Raw genomic sequence first — 25,512 nt, 5'->3', positions numbered from 1 at the left:
TCTTGGCACACAGATTTTAACTACAGATAACTCCGTTTACCTCATCAAGATATAGGGCTCTCGGAGGGTGTGGCCGGTCGACAGGGCATGCTTACTCCTCCTAGGCACCTTATCCCAGCTCTGGTATATCCAGGGGTTCGTGTTTTCCTAACTCTATTTTGTATTGCTTATAGGAGTTATGAGATTGATCACTGTTCGTTATCTTCATCTTTCATGAAGTCTTGTATTTAGAAATATCTGCAACAAAGACAGTGTCTAACTACAGTCAGACCGCAATTAAATTAAATAGTAGAAAAGAAGTGGCAGATGAACTTTCACACGTAGAAATGCAGTCATCCACATTATACCATCAACACTCAGTTTAAACTGCATGGCCATACATTTCAGTTTGTAGAAAGTACCTAGGAGTCACAGTAAACAAAACAGAACTGGAACGAGCATATCAATACCACCAGCGGTGAAGACTTCAGAACCTTGGGATTCCTCAAGCGCTACCCAGGGCGTTGTTCTCCAAAGGTCAAGGCCACAGTCTACATAACTTTCATACGACCAATCCTAGGGTACCTGTATGCTTCCATGGTTTGGAATCCACACCACTTAATATCGGCGAAGGCTCTTGGAGTCCAGTGACGGGCAGCCCGATTTGTATTCAACTGCTTATACGCCGTCATCTCGTCTGAATGTGTAACAAACATCTTGAGCAGCACGCGTATGGGAATAACTGGAAACTCAGCGCGCACTGAAAGCAGTTTAATCACGTGCTACAAAAAGACCGAACATCATTCCAGAAAAGCACAACATATCTGGGGACAAGCGAACCAGAGGACACAAAAATCTGAGACGAATTGGCCCAGAAGGATAGGTGTATGCCAGAAAGAAATGAATTACGCCAGAGAGATAGAATAGAAGAAAGTTAGAGAGAAAGACGTGAAGTATGCCAGAGAGAAAGAATTGATAAACCAAATTATTTATAGAGGAAAAGCTAGAGGATCTGAAAGAAAAGAGCATAGTGATGAAAAAAAGCTTCCAGGCTTCAACGCGTGTGATTCTTGGTGGCAGAGTCGTTTTAAACAGAGACTCAGGAGTAGGGACTACGGCCCATCAACAGACATTTACCAATCTATAATGGCTGATAATGCAGGGAAGCACGAAAATATGCCAAAATGACGATAATTGGAGTTTAACAGATTATCATGTTTAAGACGGATTTTTTTTTTATCTTAGCACAACGATATAAATCTTGACGCTCTACTTTGGGAGTACACTGAGGATGATGACCATAAATTACACCAAAAGAAGCCCCAAAAGGACGCATCTTCGAATGGTTGTTTGTGTCCCATTTGCATCAGGTTGCTTAAATGAATTACATAACATTCAAACAGAAATCTAGATATCACGTTATTAGTAGTTTTAAAATTAAAATGTCTAAATATAACTTACTGATATCTGAGCAATTTTTAGATATTTAAAAATGTTGAATATATATCTTGATTTTATTTTATATGTTTCATATTTTGTGTGACCTTTCAAAGGGCAGTGCCACTGAGGACAATATCATTAAGGACACCTCTTCACCACACCATGCCAGAAATGTTCAAATCAGCTTTTCTAGCAATGCCAATGATCCTATGCACCATTTGCCTGGGGACAACGAGATCTCTGCAGTATGTAATATAGTTTTGTGCTTATTCGGAATTCAACCATTTTTCCTTGACATTTTTCTCTGGATTTTTTCAGTGGGGACTAATCTCTACAGTGCATTGGACAGGGAACAGCTATTTCCAAAATTTCATCAGGCACGACTAAGTGAAGCTTTCATCCGTAGTTACATGTTTCTGTTTGGAACATTAGCCTTCATTTCTCGAGGAATTTGCGGCTTTTTGAACATTTTAATGATGGGACTTATTGCAAATGCTATCAAAGTACAAGTGAAAATCGGACTTCAGAATTCTGTCATTGATCAGCAGAGAATTTCCGAAAGATGACTACATCTGTGGAATCTACCTACAAGTGAAAAGCGTGTGTGCTCTTAAGAAACAGTGTTTGGTCGGACCTATGAAAACACACCAGAAGACAACTGATCAACAAAATTCATCGATACGATAACTTGTAGATAAAACAAGTTATAGAATGGGCATCTCTTTGTTACGACAATTTATCGAAACTAATCGGAAAAAAATACAGGAATGATAATTTTGTTTATTTGTTCTATTAACTCAGTTAACACAATATTCAATGTTTTAATAAGACATATGTGCCAGAAATCCCGTCCGGTCTGAATAACGTGTAAACTCTCTGGCGTCAATAGAACCACATTATATGCTGATTGATAGTAGCCGGCGCTTATCTTTTTAATTTCGGTCACCGATTTATAACGGTTTCCTATTTACTTAGTTCTTCGATGTCAAAGATGACCATAATTTCATCTCTGCTAATTTCTGCGTTGAGTGTTGAGGGTTCGATGGCTGACAAGTCCACATTCCGGACAAGACGGATGGGGCTTCTGTCGATGCTTTTCTCTCCTTTTGAATAACTCTCTTCTGTTTTGCCAGACTGTTACGATTCTCCTCCTGTATCGTTGGTCCCATCTTCACGCTATCTAGAGCGCCAGACACTTCGGTCAAGAGTTAGATCTTCCCATATATCAGGTTCGATGTGGAACAGCTTGGTGGATACTTTCAGGGAGTCTTTGTACCGCTTTTTTTTTTACCACCTCTGGAGCGTGAGCCATTTTCTAGTTCCACGTACAAGAGCTGTTTCGGGATGCAGGTGTCTTCCATTCTTTCAAAATGACCAGCCCAGCGGAATTGACCTGACCGCGGCATGTTATGAATGCTGTACATGTTAGGAAGGCTTAGAACTTCAGTATCCAGGATCTTGTCCTGTCATCTGATGCCCAAAACTTTCCGTAGGCATACTATTTGGAAGTGGTAGAGTTTCCTGATGTGTCTCTGGTATACCGTCCAAGTCACATTTGTATAGAGCAAGCTTGTCAGTAGAACTGCTCTGTACACGCTGAGTTTTGTCGCTGTGGTAATGCCTCGGCAGACCCATACAGGTTTTGTTCAGGCGGCCAAAGGCTGAGCCTGCTTTAACTATGCGGGAGTGGACTTCGTCATCAATGTGGACGTTTCTGGATAAGGTGCTTCCAAAGTATGTAAACTTTTCCACAGGGTCGAGGCGCTCAGACTTGATGTAGATGTTCGGATCAATGTAAGGGCTGTTTGGTGCTGGTTGGAACATGCCCTCAGTTTTCTTAGTGCTTATCGTCAAACCAAAGTTGTTTCAAGCATCAGAAAACCTGTTCATGCGAGTTTTGTAAAAGAGCAAGATATGAACGAGTTTGGGACGGAGATTTTGAAAGTGGGTAGTAGTAAAAATAATTAAAGATATGAACTATTGTATCAATAGACACTTTGAAACGGAGTTTCTTCCATTTAAGTATTAGCTTGCAATGTTTAAAACTACTTTTGTAATGACTGATGAAGGTTCTCTCAAAGTATTCTATTTAATGTTGAAAATCTTCATCTCTATATAGAATACTTTGGAGCTGGACGAAAAACAACAAAGCAACGAAAAGTGATCAAGTCTTTTTTCCCCTCTCTATTCTTACTCAATACAAAAGACGTCGATGAGTTTTGTCACCATCCATGAGTTGTCTTTCTTTGACTTGTCGCGACGATGAGTTTTACATTCGATTAGTTGATGTTCGGCGAGTTGTCCGGCACCGACGGACTTGTTTCAGAAACAGCCAATTCAACTTTTGCTGGCAAGTTGAACAAGTGGTTATCAAAGAACGACCGTGGTGGCCTACTTATTCCATGTGATGATTTTTCCTACTTATTCGTGAATTTGAAAGAGTCATCACCTATTTAAAGCTGACATGAATTAATAAATACGTACACCTTTCTCATCTTATCCTCCATATTTCTCTCAGGTAGCCTAATTTACTCTACCCGTATATACCCAAAATGTGATTGTCACACCTGAGTGATTTTTCTAGGTGGACTCGACCAGTGCACATCTCCTATAGGCCAATCCGAAAACATGAGTTATCTTTCCTTGATCCGGAACGTAGTGCCCTTGCGTAACAGTAGTTTAAGACTTCCGGGTAGTATATTCGAGAAGCGTCATTATCAACAGTGCAGAAGGCCGCAAAGATATTGCTGTATAATTTTACAGTTATCACGCCAACAAATATGTTAACGTTAATAAAAAAAATCCCAATGCCTAAGTTTACTTCATACTCGTGAAAATAACCAACTTTGCATGTAAAAATAATAGAAAATTAATGTTGTAAGTAGAGGAGGACCTCCCCCCCCCTCCTCGATAGAATGTTCTATCGTTAAAGTGATGTGATTTCCTACGGCGGGCCTGTCATGAGACGCAGTTACATTATTATAACTACCCTTCCCCCTCCCACTTTCCAGGATTTCATGTGTTTTATGACTGAAATTAGTATATATTTTATATTGCATACATTTCCTCAGGATCTTTAGCCCGTGTTTCAATACAGTCAGATTTATAATAAAATATCAGAAGTTACTTGTTCAATATCAATGTAGTACATTCAGCGATAAAAGTTCTGCCACGATGTACGTCTAGGTATGTCGGACTGACACCTCTGGATTTTGAAAATGTCCATCTCTTTGATTGGCGAGTAAAATTTATCCCAGCCTGTACTTGTAAGTGAGAGTCCACTGACAGATTTCCAGCTGACTACTTACTTATTTTATACAGTTTCAAAGAAATTCGTCGTCAGAAACCATCTTTAAATTGATTTCCTAATTTAATTGATTTTTTTTTTTTTGGAAAAAGGGGGGGGGGGGCATGTTATGCACGATATTTGCACGTGTCGATCCTCGTAAAAACCCGAGCTTTGAGTTGATGAGATGCCATCATCTCTTGAGAATCAGAAGTTCTGTTCTGATTTCATACAAAATAATTATGTCAGTCGTTATTGGAGACATATGTAAACAAATGAATGTCTGCGTGATTTCCAATTCAGTTTTTAACCCCCCCCCACCCCGAAAAATCACAACCGACTCGATCAAGAAATTCGTTTTTGTTTCCATTAACATTTTCTTACACTCTCGTACAAATGATTTCAACTGTTTACGATTTTGAACAACACCCATACTAATATAACTCTTATAATATATGCGCAGTCTGAGTGTGTTACTACCCGGAAGTTGTCATATTCACACTAAATGTAAGAATGCAAAGAGAGATAACTCACGTTTTCGGAAAGGCCTATAGTAATATATAGGGAATGAGAAACAAATAAAATCACATTTTAAAACATTATGCTTTGCTCAAAATTACAAAATATTTATTGTATACCAATGCAACATTCTGAAAGTTTAGAAAATTTAGACAAAAATGCAAAAAAGAGCTTTTCTTGCATACTTGCAAGTGCCTGTAAGTATTTGCAGTTTCTTATGAAATAAATGCGGAGAAATCCTTTGCCAATTACAAACTGATAGAATGGAATAAGCAAAGAGCATAAAATCTATTATTTATATCAATTCTTGCAAAATACAGGTGCATGCCATATGCATAATATGTAATGCACATGGCATATTCGCCAAAAAAACCCAAAACAAAAACGTATCAAATACGGACGTCTACTCAACAGGTATCGGAGATGTGCACTTACCGAAAATATTAAATTCTCTTTATTCTGATAAATCCACGAAACAAAATGATAAACTCCATTTGTATCTCGTTAGAACTTTACAACACGTTGTCGATCTGCGACACCCTCCACCCGTGCCAAACTGTGTTGTGTTCCAAAACGTGATTTCATTTCTTGATGTCCTATAAATTAGTATCGGAGATGTACGTGTTACCTGTCGAAGCTACCCGCACAGGTAAATCGAAGACACTGATGTGAAGTGAAGCGTAGCAAAACTCGTCCTCTTATATACCATGCAAACCCTGATACATATAACAATAGAGTATCCAACTAATGTGGTGGATTAGCAGAGAAATATGGCGGACATTTAGAATTATACTCTATTTATTAATTCATGTCAGCTTTAACATTGACAGCTTGTCGCCCAGTTCATTGCTATGTGACCGACCGAAAGAAAATATCACCGAGTCCTTCATGGTGATAAACTATGGGACAATCTTTTAGCGTGGCTGAGGGTGACATTGAAGTTCATGTATTTGAGGACATTCTAAGTATTTTCCTCATAATCCAGGGTTATAAACAATCATCCGGACTTCGTCAAACCCTCAAGGACCTCAGCAATTCCGCGTAATTGACCATACATAGAATAAGAACAGTGAATATTATGAACTTTGTGATTTATTGAGAACTTTGTGATTTTTTGAGAAGTAGTGGACTACCTGTAACATATATATAAAAGCATGCTTTGTAACATTAGTACTGTACTTCGTCTTTGTTATTTAATGTATCTTCACAAGCCAAGTGTCCGATTCGCGAAGATGTATTTGATGATGTTTTATTGGTATTATTGATTGATTGTATCTTGTTTAACGTCCCTCTCGAGAATTTTTCACTCATATCGAGACGCCACCAAGACCGGTGAACGGCTTCAAATTTAGGCCTATGCTTGGCGCTTACAGCCATTGAGCAGTGGAGGTTCTTTCGCGTGCCACACCTACTGTGATACGGGACATCCATTTTAAGGTAATCTCCGAGGACCCTTGACAGTCACACCTGATGCCGAGCGTTTGGCGATGGAACTGTCACTACCTGTTTTAACGACTTAAGTCTGTCGCGGCCGGGATTCGTACCCCGACCTTCCACATGCGGGGCGAACGCTCTACCTCTAGACCATCACGGCGGTTTTATTCTTATTAAAGAATATTAACAATGCATTGTCTTTATCAAACAAGTGTACAGTGAGGTTCCCACCAGAAAAAGAAAGCAATTCATAAGATTGATTCTTAAGAACATGTACTGTCAATAAAAGCATAAAAAACTTATTTGCAACGTTGTACACACAACATTATAAATAGAACTGAATATCATATTAAATTACACTAAATAATTGAAAAATTACTTATCTATTTTGTATTACCTATAGGAGTTATAGGATTAATCACTGTTCGTTATCTTCACCTTTTATGTAATATCTTTGTCAAACTTTGTCAGGTTATAAGAAATATCCACATACTGTTTACAAAATAAGCTCCCAATAATAAGCATGCTCAGCATGAGTAAACTAGATAATACTTTCAAAATATTTACATTCAATACTTGAATAGAAAACATATATATGTATCAAGTACACCCATATATTAAAAAAACATTTTGGAAGAAACTACAGAAATGATAACCTGTACTGACTTTAAGTTTCACAAATAATATACATACAGTTGTCCATTATACTAACTACGCATGCCTGAAGTGAAATGTAGTTGTTTACATGATATCTACAATTGTTCTCATGAAATAATACATAGTACTGTTATAAAAAAAATGTAACGTTTCATCAGTGAAGAGGTAACAAGGAATTTGTAAACAATTCATTTTGGTAATACAGCTACAATTCACGAAAGGTGAAGATACTGAACAGTGATCAATCTCATAACTCCTATAAGCAATACAAATAGAGAGTTGGGCAAACACGGACCCCTAGACGTGGAACCAGGTGCCCAGGAGGAGCAAGCATCCCCTGCTGACCGGTCACGCCCGCCGTGAGCCCTATATCCTTATCAGGTAAACGGAGTTATCCGTAGTCAAAATCAGTGTGCCAAGAACGGCCTAACAATCAGTATGAAACATGCCAGACAGTATTTCACCCAATGATAAGTGTACTGGCATAGAATTTGCTAAATGCTGACTTTAAACGAGACTGTTGAAACCCCTGCACCAACACCTTGTTTGGCAATTGCCTGCCTCCATTTAAAAACTAATCAAACGTGGAACAAGCTCTTGCGTATTACATTAGTTGAGAGGTATAAATACCAGATGCAGGTGATAATGGAATATTGCTGTTTGGGTAATGTTATCCACTGAAATCCCAATTAAAGATTTTTTAATACACCGTAAAGGAAAAATAAAGGGTTCATAGGGAAATTTTGTGGTAAGGATGTGATTTAGCGATATTAAAACATTTGCTAATAGTTTTACAGAACTCTATACTAATTTTGGAGGGTACCTAATGTCCTGAACACTCTGCATTTTTGACAAGGAAGTATATACGATCAAGTATTTACACTATCATATGGAAGGTGAAGATAGTGATCAATCTCATAACTCCTATAAGCAATACAAAATAGAGAGTTGGGCAAACACGGACTTCTGGATATGTAAGAATTGGGATCCGGTGCCGAGGAGGAGTAAGCATTCCCTGTTGACCGGTCATACTCCCTTTTCGCAGAATATTCATAAACCGCGCTTCTAAATCGAAAACGAGGCTACCGTCGTATCCAAGTATAAACAAGTATGGCGTCGACCTTAGACGGAGGCAAGAACGACAGGCATTGTTGCGTGCCGAACTGTAATGGAAATGGACGCCGCAACCCAGAGCTCTCTTTTCATCAAATCCCACAAAGATTGGAGCTTCGCAAGGCTTGGATACATGCTATTCGGAGGGATCCTGGTCCATTATTCAGAGTATGTTTATGTAACTTTGTTCCAAATAATACGGAGAGATGACCCCCTTATATCATAGAATTAAGTAGACCTCGAAATAGGTTGGTCCTTGCACGTGTGTACGTCAGTGTGTGTTTAATGAAATGACTTCAAACAAGTCTTAACGGGTTATAATCTTTCTAACAGATCTGTGATCAAACAGTTGTTTGCTCACGTCATTTTAAGAGGGACGACTTCAAATGGACCCCAGTAAGGAAGACACTCAAGAAAGAAAGTGTTCCTTCCATATTCAACTGGAAATCTGACGAAAAAGCTGCGCGACGGGAAATTTTTAAGCATCCTGTTCCAGAGAAAATGCCTAGATTTGACACTGATGAGAATAACAACAACCCGGTCTCAAATGAAAATTTAAATTTGAATGTGGAGAGGTTTTGGCATTTTAAAAATCTCTATAATTTATCTGATAGTCAATCAGAATGAATCAGGTTATATCCATAACATTATATAGGTCTATGTGTGTGTCATTTTATTTAACAGAAGGTCAGACTAATTTTACAAGAAGCACATGTAATAATCGAAGCAATGTTTCTTTTTCTACCTTCGAATTACTATTTCTATAAACAGTTGAAAATACTAGGAGAATCAAGGCAAATATAATTTAGCAATAAGTATGATTTAAGTTTCTTCAGTGCTGCTGCATGTCATTGGGACTTTCAATGTGAAATTGGTTTTACTTATTGTTCATGAATTATTCTCAGAATGATTAATCAATTGTCAAACTAGTTTTATTCATGCTGGTTTGCAATTGTATTAAACTATTTTGAATAATTCAACTCACAACAAGATCAACTGCTGCTGGACAGTAGGATGCTGGATCATCAAGATCTTTGTGAGGTATGAAATTTTGTATTATTCATTCAGACTTAGAAATTGTATTGAAATATTTTCACTATATTAAATGATGGTCTATAATAATAAAAAATACTGTATGTTTTGCACTTTGTTAAAGTAACATGCTCTATATAACTTTGAAAATCACCTGTGCTTATGTATATTTCTTCTTCTCTTAATTCATAGTATGAATGCTGTTCTTTACACCACCATGTTAAGTTTGAGAAAATGATATTCTTATGTAATGATTTAATATGCATGTAATTTAAAATATCTACCAACTTCGAAAAGGTATAGAGCGTCCTCCTATAAATTTCACATTCATCAGCGATATGCATAATTTTGTAATATATAAATAAATGAATACATCGAAGTACACAAATACTTATTACTGACACAACAGAGATCCTTTATAAAAGATAGGGCGGGGGGGGGGGGGTGATCAGTCTGTAACTGGCTATGAAATTGTTTGACTAACTTTCCAATTATTTATACAGTATGGATGTGAATTATATATTGCAGCAGTATGTATGAAGAAGTGCAGCCTGAGACAAATAGGGTGAATGAGTTAGAGGATATGCTGAAGAAGAAGGAAGGGGAAATTCAAAAATTACAGCAACGACTTGAGATAGAAAGATTTGGCATTCAAAGATTTTCAAATGACAATGCATTAATTTCATTTTATACAGGTTTTGCATCCATGGTCATGTTTACAACTTTTTATGAATTTATCAAACCTGGTGCTAATAGAATGACCAGTTATTATTACAGATCTTCTGACAGAATCAACCAGCACGTACTGGTGGGCAATCCGAGGAACATGTTGCTCATTGACGAATTGTTCATGTTTTTATGCCGTTTAAAATGTGGTCTTATGGAGCAGGATTTGGCTGTAAGATTTAAATGTCATTTGTCTACTGTAAGTAGGAAAATTATTACATGGGCAAATCTTTTATACTTTGCTCTTGGTAGCATAGATATCTGGCCAAGTAGAGAGCAAATAAATGAGAACATGCCTAACCAATTCAAAAGTATGTATCCCTCTACACGGGTAATCATTGATTGTACAGAGTTAAAGACAGAGAGACCTTCATCTCTTGTTCTCAGTTCCAAGTGTTATTCGTCATACAAAAGCTCTCACACATGGAAAGGACTTGTTGGGATTGCTCCACATGGAGCTCTGACCTTTGTATCAAGTTTGTACACAGGAAATATGTCAGATGTAGAAATTACCAAGCTTTCTGGCCTGATTGATCTCCTGGATAGGGGTGATTCAATAATGGCAGACAAAGGATTTGTTCTGAACAAGGTATTAGAGGGGACAGGTATTTCAGTTAACACGCCCCCATTCCTCCAAAGTCAAGGTCAATTTTCAAGGCAAGAAGTGGAGCAAACCCAGGTGATAGCAAAACTAAGGATACATATTGAGAGGCATATCCGCAGAGTCAAGGAGTACCACCTTTTTGATGGTGTCATTCCCTTAAGTATGGTAGGAACAATAAATCAATTATGGACAGTGGCAAACATGCTAACTTTATTCAAGGGTCCTCTTGTCAAGGAATGGAAGTAAATTGAAGATGAAATCAATCAGGAAAATGAGATAAATATATACAATTATCAGAATATAAAAATTGTATCAGAATTGTACCAGAAATTAAAGTAACATATTACAAGATCTATACATTTCATGACATGTAATTCACGACACATATTACCTGTGTGTTGGTTGTTTTATAATTAATAACAATAACTCTAGTTAATTACACAACCATATTTAGAAGTAACTTTCATTAGGAAAGTTTTTAAGCCCCTCCCCCTCCCCCTTGCAACTAATGTTGGAGGAATATTAAATTTGTCCTGTCTATCCAAAAAATTAACCTGGCACATAATTTTAAATGGTAAGTGATAAAGCTCTCAGTCTTCATATGTGAGAAAATTTGATTTGGTACCAAAGTTTCTGACCTCATGACCTTGAAGATTGATCTTCTTTTAAGAAAATATCTCCTGAATTATTTAAGGCATGCTTTCATATTTTGTATATAAATTTCTTATGGCAAGACTTTGCATTTAATAACATGACCGTTGACCTGGTTACTTTGGCATAAACATGTTGAAACTGAATGGAAATAATTAGCAAATCTTGAATAGATATAGAAAATGCTACTTTAAGTAATGAAAACATTCCTTCAAATGAAAATGATCCATATCAAATATTGATCAGCCTTTCAAGTAATGGTCAAAATAAAACATATCAAGCTTGTCTTTCATTTCTTGCCATCTACTTGAGTCAAATGTTATAAGCTCAAGATGAGATTCATCTGAAGTCCAAACAAACAAGTAACACCACTCTAGTCCTGTTACCGCAAGCTGCATCATAATCTGATGAAAATAGTTATGTGTCCTCTTCAGTTTAAACCCATTTTCATGTTGAGGTAAACACATTGTGATAGGGGGTTGACAGGACACTTGATTTCCAGTAAACCATAACATGGAGTAAGGGAAGGGCAATACACCTTTCTGTCTGGGCTTGCTGCCAACCAAGGTGACCATGGACTGACACATATTCCACAGGGATAAATGTTGACATTGTCATTCATCCTCTGAAAATACAGAAAGTAGTAGAACATAGTTTTAAAATATTGCTGACTCTTATATATGTTTTATTTATTTGTATGATTTTTTTTTTTTACATGAAATCTTTCATCAATACATTGGTGCTTTATTCAAAACACATATCCAAATACCTCAAATTATGACAATATTATTTATATTCAAAAGATCTTGTAAATTTTGTGTATTTATTTATAATTTATGTATTTATCAAATTGATATACATGTATAGACCTATGCATTTAGTTTTCTTTGGGTTAAATGCCTAAGGTATTTACAACTGGACATATAATAAGTGGACTAGTTATTCTAACAAATATTTGTGCCTGCATTTATTATCAAATACATGAAAACATATATTGTAAGAGTTCTTACTGCTACAAATGCTTCAGCTGCTGTAGGCTCACATGCTATCCCATGTCTCATATTGGCTGTCACCACAGATCTGGAAGTCCTTAGTCGCTCCACCAAGGGGTCATAGTCTATACCAAAAACAGCATTGTTTGAAAATTTGTTTTTGAAAAGAAGTTGTTCAATGTCTTTAATTTGTAGCTATTGGTCAATTAACTAAACAAGCTAAGCTAAGGCACCACTGAGGGCTACAAATTTAAGACATACAAGAAAAATTGAACTTTACACTGTACTATATATACAATTGTTCTCTAGAATAATAATTCATGATCTTGTCTATTTCGTTGAATTAAACATGCTGTATTTTAAGTGTACATATCAAATTAAAAATGCAGAATCTTATTTGAAATGTAGTAATGTTCATTACATGTATCAAGCCGATACATTTTTCACATAATTACCTTTTCTCCTTTTGACAATGGAACCAGCAATAGATGCCGTTATCCTATCAAGCCTAATCCTGTGCCATTTGGGATCCTGGGACTGTAACTGAGTCAGAGATTCTATCTCTGAAGCCTCATCAGTAGTGACACTTAATGAGTCAGTTTTCAAGTGTTTTGTTTCAGATAACACAGTAGATATATTGTTAATCATCACATTTTGAGATGGTAATTTAGGAAAGTCATCAGCATCCAATATATTCAGAATTAAATTACTGTTCATTTTTTGCTGCACTGCAAGTGGACTCCCCTTGGGGAATTTGCCAAACTTCGTGTCTACAACTTTCTCTTGACGTTCTAAATTTACCACGCTCAAAAGCATACAGGTGTCGTCAACTTCTTCAAGGTTATCACACAATTCCTGTAAAGGTAGTTCGGACACATTTTCAATAGGGTTGTATAATGTTGTTCGAATTCCTCTAGGTGGCACATATGGGTTCCTCATATCAAAACCTAACACTCGAACGTTGTCAATGGAGCTCCCTGCTACCTTTTCCCCTCTTGGTACATGCCATGTTTGTGGAAGTGAGGTTTTTGCTACATCTGTTGGAATAACCAGCATTCCAGTTGTTTTCATATGAGCAAGAGTATACAAAAGACCTGTAATGTGACCACATGCACCAGAGGTTCCAATTGGACAGGAGCAACTGCTGTCATCTCTCTCAAATATTGGTCCTGATTTTAGATGTATCTGTAAAGACAAATTTAAAAACATTAAGTAAATTAATGTAAATTTAAATATTTTAAAACAAGTATAGTTGGATTTAGGTAATAATTTAATAGTCAATTCATTTATTGTACAGTGTTTAACAACAAGTGGTCCATGGGCCACATTGCTCACCTTGGCCCATATTTAAAGATTTTCCCTATAAATTTGTATGTAAATCTTTGTTTCCCTATTGTGCCCCCACCCTAACTCTGGGTGCCGTATGTTAACAAACTTGAATCTACACTATGTCAGGAAGCTTTTATGTAAATGTTAACTTTTCTGGCCCAGTGGTTCTTGAGAAGAAGACTTTTAAAGATTTTCCCAATATCCCAACAGGAAAAAATTTGATCCCCAATTGTGACCCCACCCTACCCCCAGGGGTCATGATTTTAACAAATTTGAATTTCCACTATGTCAGGAAGCTTTCATGTAAATTTCTGCTTTATTCTGGCTCAGCGGTTCTTGAGAAGACCTTACCCTAGTTTTGCATTTTTGTGATTATCTCCCCTTTGAAGGGGGCATGGCCTTTCATTTGAACAAACTGGAATTTCCTTCACCCAATGATGATTTGTTTCAAGTTTGGTTGAAATTGGCCCATTGGTTCTGGAGAAGCAGTCGTTAGTATGAAAATTTTACAGACAGACGACAGACAACGGACAATCAGAAAAGCTCATTTAAGCTTTCAGCTCAGGTGAGCTAAAAATGAATTATACAACTTCAATGCAGTGATCAATACATTGGTACAGATGTTGATATGAATGGGTTCATCTGGAGGGAGGAACCCCCCACATGCATGTATGGGTGAGTGACCACCCTATCAAGTTGGACTCAATCCCAAATTTCAGAGGGGAAACCCGAGTTCTAAGGAAGCATATGCTTTAACCAATAATTTTTGTATACTGGTATTTGTGACTATAACTTACAGGTTAAGTAGTACATATTAGATGGTATCTCAAAAATGTAAATAGAATAATTAATTATTATGATACATATGACTGATAAAACATCATAAACAATCAAATTGAATATTACCTCAATTGTGTGTGGAGACTCATTTTTCTTCTGTGATCGGTAGGATCTAGCTTTAACAACACAGCCATCATCCAATTTATACACTACAATAAGAAATGTTTGATTAAAATTTTATTACAAGTGTATATATATATATATATATATATATATATATATATATATATATATAAAACACATATACTATATTTAACAATTACATTATGACTACATGATAATGATACACATGTATACCTTAAATACACATGTTAAGAATTTCTATATTGACATTGGTCTAGAGTTGGCTCATACAATGTAACAATACTTATTGAAAATGCACTGTATAAGAAGGATGATATATGGGGAGTTGTTGTTCTGAACACAGGGGGTACCAAGGGACAGTGCCTGCATGTGTCATGTCGACTAGTCTTGTACCCTAAGTATTCGAAACAGCTTATCTATAGTATACAATTTTAACAATTGAACATTATAACTACATGATACAATATACATATGTATACCATGATATATGCATGTTATGGTTACATGTATGATGTAATGTCTCATGTGGTTTACATTGTCTAAGCACATACTACTAGTAATACAGTGTATTATGTATGAACCATGAGAAACCATGTTTGCACATATGCACTGTTTGTAGTTTCTTCATGTGATTTCAATATAATGTTATCTGTAGGTGTTGCGGTGAAATAACACATCAAATGCAAAGTTGAAACTTTACGGCACAAGTTAATTGCATGTAATACGTTAAGTATTAATACCATGTTCAAAATGTCTCATGTTATGAACATTGTTTGTAGCTCATAATACTAAATTACAATGCACTTTTTTTTCCTTCTTCTCATAAACATTACATACTGAAATCTGTCAAATGCATTATGATTTAAACATATCTTATTGAGAATATCTATGTATTAATAATAGTGATGTATGCCCAGGAGGGCCCTAATTTGGAATAAATAAATCATATGATATATATATGCAGGGGCTATAAATTGATAAAATGATGCTAGTTTGTCATAAATTAACTCATTGAAACTACTAGATTATTTATCATTCAACAAAAATATATGGTTTTTCAGCAGGCTGGGATGCTATAGGCCTAAAACTTTTTTTCTGAGGGAGGGGGGGGGGGGGTACTTGGACATGTATACGATCGATCAGTTTTACCAACAATCATCGTATTTAATTCATATAACTAATTATTATGTAAGATCATCTCTTCAGTAGACATCTTTGTTACATGCTGATATGGTGTAAGTTACAGCCACAAAACGATTCAAGATCGATCAGTTGATAGTATCTGTCAAACTGATCAGCTGATAGACGATTTGACCTACCTCTGATATCCGAGATGTATTTCTCGCTGAAATATTTGTATCCCTTGGAAACTTCTTTGCATCCTTCACTCTTGTTTAAAGTTTTTATTGTTTCTTCAACAAAACCGAAGGTAATGAGGGGGACAATACTGAGATCTCGCGTTGCGCAACCAACCGACTTCGTACATTCCGCTAAATCCGACATGTTTGTTGTGCGTCGAAACCGACGGTAGCCTCGTTTTCGATGCGGTATGCATATTTATGAGCATCTCATTAAGAAAGGAGTATACCCACCGTGAGCCATATATCTTGATCAGGTAACGGAGTAATCTGTTGTCAAATCAATGTGCCGAGATCGGCCTAACAATTGATACGAAACGCGTCGAACAGCATTTGACCTAGCTGCAATAATGAAGCCCTATCCGATTTGTATTATTCTGAAGTTTTTGGGATAGGGCTACAATTCCATAGAATCTCCATAATGGTGCAAAATAATTTATTGAATAACTGATAATAAGCTCCGTGTATTAGTCCCAAACGTTGTTTGCACCAAAAGGAGTACCAAATTTGTGCTATGGCATGTCTAATAAAGGTGTTTTTCATTAAATATCAAGTACAGCATGCAAAATTCTTGTTATCGCGAGATCTCGTAGGTGGATCTACTGAAAAACCTCAACATTGACAATTATCGCGCAAATGTAGTTACTCGAGCCATTCCGACAAAGAAAGGAAAATCAGACGGCTGCTGAAAGAATTCACACTCTGCTGTTTGTTTTTTTAACTTGATATCAAATTCAAACCTATTCAATACCAACGAAATAGCTTTCTCCTCCGTTTTCGTACATTGTTGTAAACACTACCTTATATGGCATATTGTAAACACTACCTTATATGGCATATTGTAAACACTACCTTATATAGCAATGACTTGATAATCGGCAGTTGAAACGTTAGTACATCAAACATGGCGCACAGATAGGAATCGAGATAGTGGAATATATCGAAATTGTTGAAAACGGTAGAATAGATCTAGAGCCTTACAAATCGTAAATTGCAGGTTATAAATTTATATATTGACTAAGAAACATAGAATATCATTTTATTTGCGTAAGGAAAGTCAGCAAATGTTTAGAATGATCAAAAATGTTGCGGCAGTGAATCATTCCTGCACTTGCACCATTACAGAGATGCTAAGGAGTTGTAGCCCCCCCCCCACCCCACCCCAAAGGGGCTACATTATTGCAGCTACATTTGACGCAATGATAGGATGCATTGACAAACTATATCATTATAATGGCTGTATAATTTGCAAAATGCTGACCTTTCAAACGAAACTTGAAATTCCTAACATGTAGCCTGCCACGATCTAAAAGCTGATCATGAAAGGCGAAGATAACGAACAGTGATCAATCTCATAACTCCTATAAACAATACGAAATACAGAACTGGGCAAACACGGACTTCTGGGTATACAAGAGGTGGGATTAGGTGCCTAGGAGGAGTAATTATTCCCTGTCGACCGGTCACACCCGCCGTGAGCCCCAACAGGTAAACGGAGTTATCCGTAGTCAAAATCGGTGTGCCAAGAACGGCCTGACAACGTCAGACAGCATTTGACCCAATGATAGGTTGATTGGCCAACTAGATCGTTATAACGACCATAGATTCCGAAATGCTGACTTTAAACAAGACTGCTGAAACCTCTGCACCATCAATGTGTTTGTCAGCAGCCTGTGTCGCTTTAAATATTGATCATACGGAGAACAAGGTCTTGAGTATCAAATCTGTAGAGAGGTATAAACACCAGATGCAGGTGATAATGGAATATTGCTACATAAAGTTGACGATGAAGAAGCTGAAATCATCCCGTTTGTCATAAAGTTGAGTTGTTAGTTTGCCGTTAATCATATCAACAATAACAAATTAGAGTATTCAATGTCGATTGATTGATTGAATATTATTTTACGTCCCTCTCGAGAATATTTCACTCATATGGAGACGTCATCATTGCCGGTGAAGGGCTGCAAAATTTAGGCCTATGCTCGGCGCTTATGGCCATGGAGCAGGGAGGGATCTTTATTGTGCCACACCTGCTGTGGCACGGGACCTCGATTTTTGCGGTCTCATCAGAAGGACCGCCCCATTTAGTCGCCTCTCACGAAAGGCAAGGGGCACTGAGGACCTATTCTAACCCGGATCCCCACGGGATTGCAATGTCGACATAGTTGCATGTATAGTGTTCAAAGAAGTCATTTTTTGCAATAGTGTCGAGAATCATTTAGATACTGCATCAAATTCATTCAGTGTCAGTTGAATCATTGTTTTCTTCTTGACTATCATGTTCTCATCTGTCGTATTCCTTGTTTCGGGATCAAGGCTTGGGTTATATAAGTTATGTCATTGTATTTCGAACATCGTAAACTGTGGGATTATGGTTGGCTCCTCCTTTATGAAGAAAATGTCCGAAGTACTGTTCCAGTGGATCCAAATGAAATTTGTACCTGTACCCAATATGAATTATATGCATTCTGTGGTTGAGTTTATAGATGCTTGTCTAATGACTAAGCTGCTATATATAGATGTATGTCTCTGATGAAATGAATTGATCTATTTTTAGAAATCATTGTCGAGGAGACGCACCGTTGTGCTAATATATGCACGCTTTCCTCCGCGTTTCAATGATCATAGTTAATATAATCTGTACACTGCTCAAGGAAGTTTTTAATAAAGACTATTCAATTGTCAGTTGTGAAATAGAGAGAATCGTTCCGATAAAATTTAGGTAAGGAATATTGATATCCAAGAATTAAATATTCAGTTCTCTGAAAGTTCCAGTGAAAGTTATGGTATAGATAGATAAATATATAGATATATATTTCAAAGTAATAAAAATGTTTTTATTGGGGGAAAAAACCCATTGCTATGTGCGTATTTTCTGAAATTTAAAGCATTCTATGTAATCAAAATGGAAACAAAACTAAATTTTTCCTGTACTTTCGGTTTCAGACATTCTCTTACACAGGTCAGCGGGATTCGTTTACAGAGTAATTCTGGTTAAAATGGTGAGTATCTTACATGAAGGGTGTATGAAAAATGTTGCTGTCGTGTTTTTTTGTTTTTGTTTTTGTTTTGTTTTTGAAAACAAGAGCAACGCTCACATACCAGAATGCGCACGTCCAATACTTTCAGAAATGTAGTATTTCACGAAAGATTTGAGATCAAAATCATAAACTATTCATTGGTTAAAAATAGGTCTGATGGGGGGTTTTCCCCGGAACTTTCTCTACCATAGGAAACAATCAATAAAATGTTAGTTCCAAGATGGTTTTGTTAAACATTGAATTGAAAAAAGATTTCACTTTGATAAAGTTTAACTTGATAAGCAACATCATAATTACTTGGAAAATACACTTGGTACCAACACCAAGGGGAACGAGTACATCATGTTCGACCCTAACCTTTCTAGAACTGTGTTTCCAGCATTATTACCCATGAAAGTATGACAATTGACACAAAACATACACGTAATAAGGATCCTTTTTGCTATGGGAAATGTGTATACTAGGTTTGGTTATCTTAGTTTTATTAGTATCATTTTCATCTTTTTCCATACGGTATTGAGACTGAAACATATCACCATACTATTACTAATGTAGATCGCGTTCATGATGCTTAAATGTGCATACGTTTGGCCTAATCAGTACTATTCCTATCTTGTTTTGTGCCTACGAAATTCCCTAGGTCTCGTGGGATCCGGGTTATAATAACTCTACAGCACCCCTTACTTGTCGTAAGAGGTGACTAAATGGGGCGGTCCTTAGGATGTGACCGCAAAATCCGAGGCCCCGTGTCACAGAAGGTGTGGCAAGATAAAGATTCCCCCTGTTCAAAGGTCTTAAGCCTAAATTTTGCAAACCTTCACCGGCAATGGAATGATTCGTAGGCAAAACTAGTATGATACGAACGGCTTAACAATAGACAAAACACTTCAGACAGCATTCAGTCGATGATAGCTTATATTTGCAAACAAAACCATTTTAAGTATCACTTATTCGCAAATATATTACTTTAAACGAGCTGTTGGAATCCTATAATATAAAGTTATTTGTTAGTAGCTTGCCTCGGTTTATCAATTGATCATACGGAGAACAAGCTTTTGCGCTTCGAATCAGTTTAGAGACATAAACACCATATGAAGGTGATAATGTAAACATGCTACATAAATATGGAAAGTTGACAATGGAGAAATTATACCATCTGGTTTGATTATCCTAGATTTATTAGTGCTGTTTACATCTTGTTTTGTAATCCCACTTGCGCCGGTAAGTGCGAAAGTTTCCCAGTTTACTTCCGAAAGTCGATGGTCTCTTTCCAGGTACATTGTATCTGGGTTCTCTCTTCCACCAATAAAAACTAGGCGCCACCAGATAACTGAACAATTGTTGAGTGTGGCGGAAAACATCAATCAAGCAAGTAACTACAAACTAATTGACGTAAATTTTACCTTGACATTGAAAATTAATAGACTTCGTCCAAAGAAAGAGGTTTGTTGATCTTAGCCTTACAAGGTGCTTATAGACGGAACAGATTCGCCATCGGATAGACGCTTTGCACCGTTCTAGAATACGATTATGGTGGGCGTATAAAATAAACATTACCTTAAATCCCCCTCTTTATTCATCTTTGAACAAATTGGTCTTCTCCAATTAAGAGATTACATGCAAGTACAGGACAGGGCCTTTTATGTTTATGACACATTTGTTTGTATTGGCAAACTAGATCGTAATAAAGACCGTATAATTTACGAAATCTGACTTTCATCGAGACTGTTGAAATCCCTGTAACATCAACTTGTTTGTCAGTAGTTTGCCTCGATTTAAAAACAGATCATACGCAGAACAAGCACTTGCATGTCGAATCAACTGAGAGATGTAAACGCCATTTGCAAGTGATAATGAAATATTGCTACATGAATGTTGGAATTCGACGATGATGAAGCTGAAGTCATCCAATTTGTCATAAAGTTGAGTTATTAGTTGTTAGCAAATTATTGTACAAATTATTTTATGTATATACGTAAAACCTGTGAACGGTATGGTTCTTAGTGATAAACAATACAATACTGGATCCAGCAATGTGTTTATGTTTGTACGATTTGTTTTTGATTTTTTTAAGTTTAGGAAGGACTTTGCACTTTGTAAGATCGGGTAAAAAGCATTAGAGAAACATAAAAAATTCGTATATGACATGTTCAAACAAATATGTGTACCATCTATCTTTCTGTGTTTACTAAATCAGAAGTAATGAAAGAATTAGATAGGTTATATGACGGACACCTGGATATACCAGAGGTATAAATATCTTAAACAAACAATAGAGTATTGAAAACGTTCTACGAAATTAAAATGCAAAACTAAAATTTCCTCGTACTTTCTTTTTCACACATCTTTTTACACAACTTGACAAGATTCGTTTGCATAATCTGGAAAAGATGGGGAGTATGGTAAATGTAGGATGTACATGTAATTGTACTATTGGAATTCTAGTTTAAAAATTTAAACATTTTAATGAAAATCAATTTTACTCCTTTTGAATAATTTAAATTACAAAATTAATCAGATCTTAGATTAAAGACAGGTATCCAAGGTCTTACCCAGACATCTGAATCCCAAGAAAGGTTCTCAACTTCAAAACCCCGATAGATAGGAAACACAATTACAATGCTAACTTGTAAATTACAATTTGTTTTGCTAACTTTAATTATTGCAACTCTTTACAAGCATATACATACAAAGCTTAGAAAAACACTACCTTAGGAAAAATGGGCTTGATGACAGATTTGTTTTCAGGTCACCTGAGTCTGAAATTGGTTGTCGTCCGTCGTCATGCGTTAGCAATTGCAATTTCTTGATTTCTTCTTGAAAACTACTATTCCAATTCTTTTAAAATTTGGTATAAAGCATCTTCAGGTCAAGGGCGACATAGATTGGGGTCCTAGGGACAGGACATAAACTGCCCAAAATTGACCAATTTTCAAAACCCCTCTGCTCTAGAACCGTACAGTGTAAGAAAAACTAAATGCATAGTGATGTAGAGCACGAAGGCTTCTACCGAAGTTGTAAATTTCATGATCCCCGGGGTAAGGGTTCTGACCCCAGGGCAGTGCAAACTTGATATATAGTGTTTATGTGTAAAACACTTAGATAACACCATTTTTAGTGCTACTGATACTAAATTGAAACTAAAGGGTTCTTTAGAAAGAGCAGGTAGTCCTTTATTAGAATTGTAAATTTGATGATCCCAGGGTAAGGGGTTTTGATATCAGGATGAGGCGAAAATGGTCATTTATGAAATGTATCAACTTTAGAAATCTTCTGCTTCTTGATAACTATCATTCCAATTGTTTTCAAATTTGGTATGAAGCATCTTTGGAACAGGGGGACATAAATTGTAAATTTCCGGATTCCTTAGGGGCGGAGCAAAAGCTGCCCAAAATTGATAAATTTTCAAAAATCTTCTTTATCTACAACCGCACATGTGTAAGAAAAAATTAAATACATAGTGATGTAGAACAGGACGAACTCTATCAAAATTGTAAATATCATGACCCCGGGGTAGGGGTTTTGACCTCAGGGCTGGACCACACCAGGGCAGTGCAAACTTGATATATAGTGTTTATGTGTAAAACACTTAGATGACATCTTCTTTAGTGCTATTGATACTAAATTGAAACTAAATGGATATTTACAAAGAGCAGGTAATCCTTTACGAAAATTGTAAATTTGATGATTCCAGGTGTAGGGGTTTTGGTATTAAGGTGGAACCAAAATGGTCAGTTTTCAAATGTGTGAACAATAGAAATTTTTAACTTCTTGATGACTATCATTCCAATTCTTTCAAAACTGATATCAAGCATCTTTGGAAGAAAATGGGACATAAATTGTAAATTTCAGGATTCCTGCACTCCTTGAGCCTTAGGGATGGGGCAAAAATTGCCAAAATTTGAGCACGTTTTAAAAATCTTTTCTAGAACCACAAATGTGTAAGAAAAACTAAATGCGTAGTGATGTAGAGGAGGAAGGCCTCTACAAAAATTGTAAATTTTATGATCCCCGGGGTAGGAGTTCTGACCCCAGGGCCGGGCCAAACTTACTTTATAGTGTTGATGCGTAAAAACACTTAATTAACGTCTTCTTTATCGCTATTGATACTAAATTGAAACTAAATGGATATTTAGAAAGAGCAGGTACTCCTTTACCAAAATTGTAAATTTGATGATCCCAGAGGTAGCGGTTCTGACTCCAGGGTGGGGCCAAACTTAGTAGATAGTATTTATGTGTAAGTTTGCTGATAATGTACAAAATCTAACTGCATACTTAAAAATTTCAGAAAAGGGTGGACCAAAAAAAAAAAAAAAAAAAGAAGGTTAATTTCACAACCCAGGGTTTTGACCCTAGAATGGGCCCAAATTAATCATTTATTTTAATGTTAATATACCTATTATATTATATAAAGCCTTTCATCAGTGTAAGTACCTTTGAAGGAATTGAAGTTTTAAGAACACATCTTGTTTATACTGTTGCTGAACATTAGAATTTAGCTTATATATTCAGAACAGTGTTTTTTTGTTTTTGTTTAGATTTCAAACAGGATTTGACCCAATGACAGGTTGTTATGGCAAATATATCATTATAACGACCATAGAATTTGTGAAATGCTGACTTTAACCAGACTTTTGAATACAGTATCCAAATACGAAGTAGATATGGAAAACTATGTGGTGTCTTTTATTTCAAGTTCACTGGGATATATCAATTCAACGTATTGATTGATTGTATAATATTTAACGCCCCTTTCGAAAATATTTTACTCATATCAAGACGTCAACATTACCGGTTAAGGGCTGCAAAATTTAAGCCTGTATTCGGCGCTTACGGCCTTTGAGCAGGGAGGGATCTTTATCGTGCCACACCTGCTGTGACATGGGACCTCGGTTTTTGCGGTCTCATCCGAAGGACCGCCCCATTTAGTCGCCTCTTACGACATACAAGGAGTACTGAGGACCTATTTTAACTCGGATCCCCACGGGACTAAATCAACGTATGAATGAAAAAGAGATTGATAATTTTTCGTTGTTCTGAATTTTTCTTTAAATGTACTAATGCGTTTTAGACCAGTGTTGATTATTTATATTTGTTACCGATCTAATCAGGATATCTAATTAGACCTGGGGTCAAATACTTTAAAATGTAATGCATTAAATTACAATTACATTGGAACTTTCACCATTACAATTACAATTACCATTACTTTCATTCATATAAGTAATTAATTAAATTACAATTACTTTGCTAAAGTAATGAATTACATTACACATTACAATGGGGGAAAGATACAAAGAAAATTTAGGAACACAATTTATTTGAAGTTACCTTTTAAATCAGAGTGATTGTCAATCACACTATGACTATGTATCAAGATCTGTTCTAAACAAATACTTTGCTGTTTATTCAAATACATGTAGTGATATCGCATAATTTATTTCCAAAGATGTCTAAATTAGGGGGTTAGTAACCCCCTAATTTAGACATCTTTGGAAATATATGATGTTGATATGTAATTCAAATGTAATTGAAAAGTAATGATCATTACTGGCATTTTTATGAAAGTAATGCATTACATTACAATTACTTGTAATTCAAAAATGGGTGCATTACACATCATTACTTTAAAAAAAATGTAATGATTACAATGCATTACCATTACACATTACCATTACCCCAGGTCTGTCTATAATAACGATTCGTATAATTTTGGACGGGGGAGCAGATGCAAAACATTTTCCTATAAAATATCTTGAACCAATAGGAATTTTATTTCCAGATTACTCTGTATAGATTACTGCGGCTAGATGAGGATCCTGCGGTTGGCCTCAGTGCAAAAAACCCGTATTCCAACATAAGCGTCGAAGATCACGTGGAGCATGGATCAAAAGGGCCGGGCTCGCGATATATATCCTGCTGCAAGTCAATGTTGGGAATACAGAGATTCAGTGCGAATGCGATTACGTCTCCCAAAAGGATTGTGGAAATTAATATCGACAAAAATAAAACGATAGATTTGACGGACCCAGCAACCTTACATCAGTATATACCATTTAACGAGAAAGCAAGGAATTACGCCAGACGTTTTGAGGAGGTTTTAGTTGTAGGGTATATCCCTCCGCATTGCATTACCAATGTAACCGTGTGGTATTAATGCAGACACAACACAGTTGATTTTTTCGTTAGATTCTATATTTGTGATCTTGAAGATGAATATAATATATATACACCCTACAAAACATATAACAACATATCAACTGCAGTACTGTGGTTGTAGGAATGTGATGTTAATGTATATCAGATATGATTGTTCTCACTATTCATGTCTTCCAAACTTTTAATTCCAAAGCACTGCTAATGCTATGAATTTAAATCCATGAAAACTTCCGAGGCTCGATCACCATCAGCTGACGTCACTAAATAG

General features: G+C 36.3%; 2 protein-coding genes and 1 long non-coding RNA gene across 3 annotated transcripts; 2 read left to right on the top strand and 1 right to left on the bottom strand.

The window, feature by feature from the left end:
- The first annotated feature begins 10,478 nt into the window (after positions 1-10,478).
- On the top strand, positions 10,479-11,036 carry LOC130054510 (uncharacterized). Its single transcript, XM_056164475.1, has one exon. It carries the CDS (start codon positions 10,479-10,481, stop codon positions 11,034-11,036), a length of 558 nt encoding a protein of 185 aa, XP_056020450.1.
- A 706-nt stretch (positions 11,037-11,742) lies between these two features.
- On the bottom strand, positions 11,743-16,262 carry LOC125677194 (uncharacterized). The gene is made up of 5 exons (XM_056167149.1): positions 16,006-16,262; positions 14,669-14,751; positions 12,889-13,618; positions 12,452-12,558; positions 11,743-12,066 (listed from the first exon to the last, which is right to left on the bottom strand). The coding sequence occupies exons 1-5, from the start codon at positions 16,187-16,189 to the stop codon at positions 11,872-11,874; spliced, it is 1,299 nt and encodes a 432-aa protein (XP_056023124.1). The 5' UTR covers positions 16,190-16,262; the 3' UTR covers positions 11,743-11,871.
- A 1,883-nt stretch (positions 16,263-18,145) lies between these two features.
- On the top strand, positions 18,146-25,096 carry LOC130046355 (uncharacterized). The gene is made up of 4 exons (XR_007360864.2): positions 18,146-18,766; positions 18,991-19,046; positions 20,360-20,457; positions 24,868-25,096. It is a non-coding gene; the product is annotated as an uncharacterized LOC130046355 (long non-coding RNA).
- Positions 25,097-25,512: the final 416 nt, after the last annotated feature.

Source organism: Ostrea edulis, chromosome 5, assembly GCF_947568905.1.
Source record: "Ostrea edulis chromosome 5, xbOstEdul1.1, whole genome shotgun sequence".
In the NCBI taxonomy this organism is placed as follows: Eukaryota; Metazoa; Mollusca; class Bivalvia; order Ostreida; family Ostreidae; genus Ostrea; species Ostrea edulis.
The sequence above is the reverse complement of the archived record's forward strand: the minus strand, read 5'-3'. Positions and strand labels throughout refer to the sequence as shown.

What these genes read in the sequence shown, in the direction of transcription:
- LOC130054510 (XM_056164475.1), top strand. Translation starts at nt 10,479, where the DNA reads ATGCCTAACCAATTCAAAAGTATGTATCCCTCTACACGGGTAATCATT.
- LOC125677194 (XM_056167149.1), bottom strand. Translation starts at nt 16,189, where the DNA reads ATGTCGGATTTAGCGGAATGTACGAAGTCGGTTGGTTGCGCAACGCGA. An exon ending in AGTCTCCACACACAATTGAG is followed by an intron (nt 13,619 to 14,668) that starts GTAATATTCAAT and finishes TTGTCTTTACAG; the next exon opens with ATACATCTAAAATCAGGACC. An exon ending in CAGCTGAAGCATTTGTAGCA is followed by an intron (nt 12,067 to 12,451) that starts GTAAGAACTCTT and finishes CTGTATTTTCAG; the next exon opens with AGGATGAATGACAATGTCAA.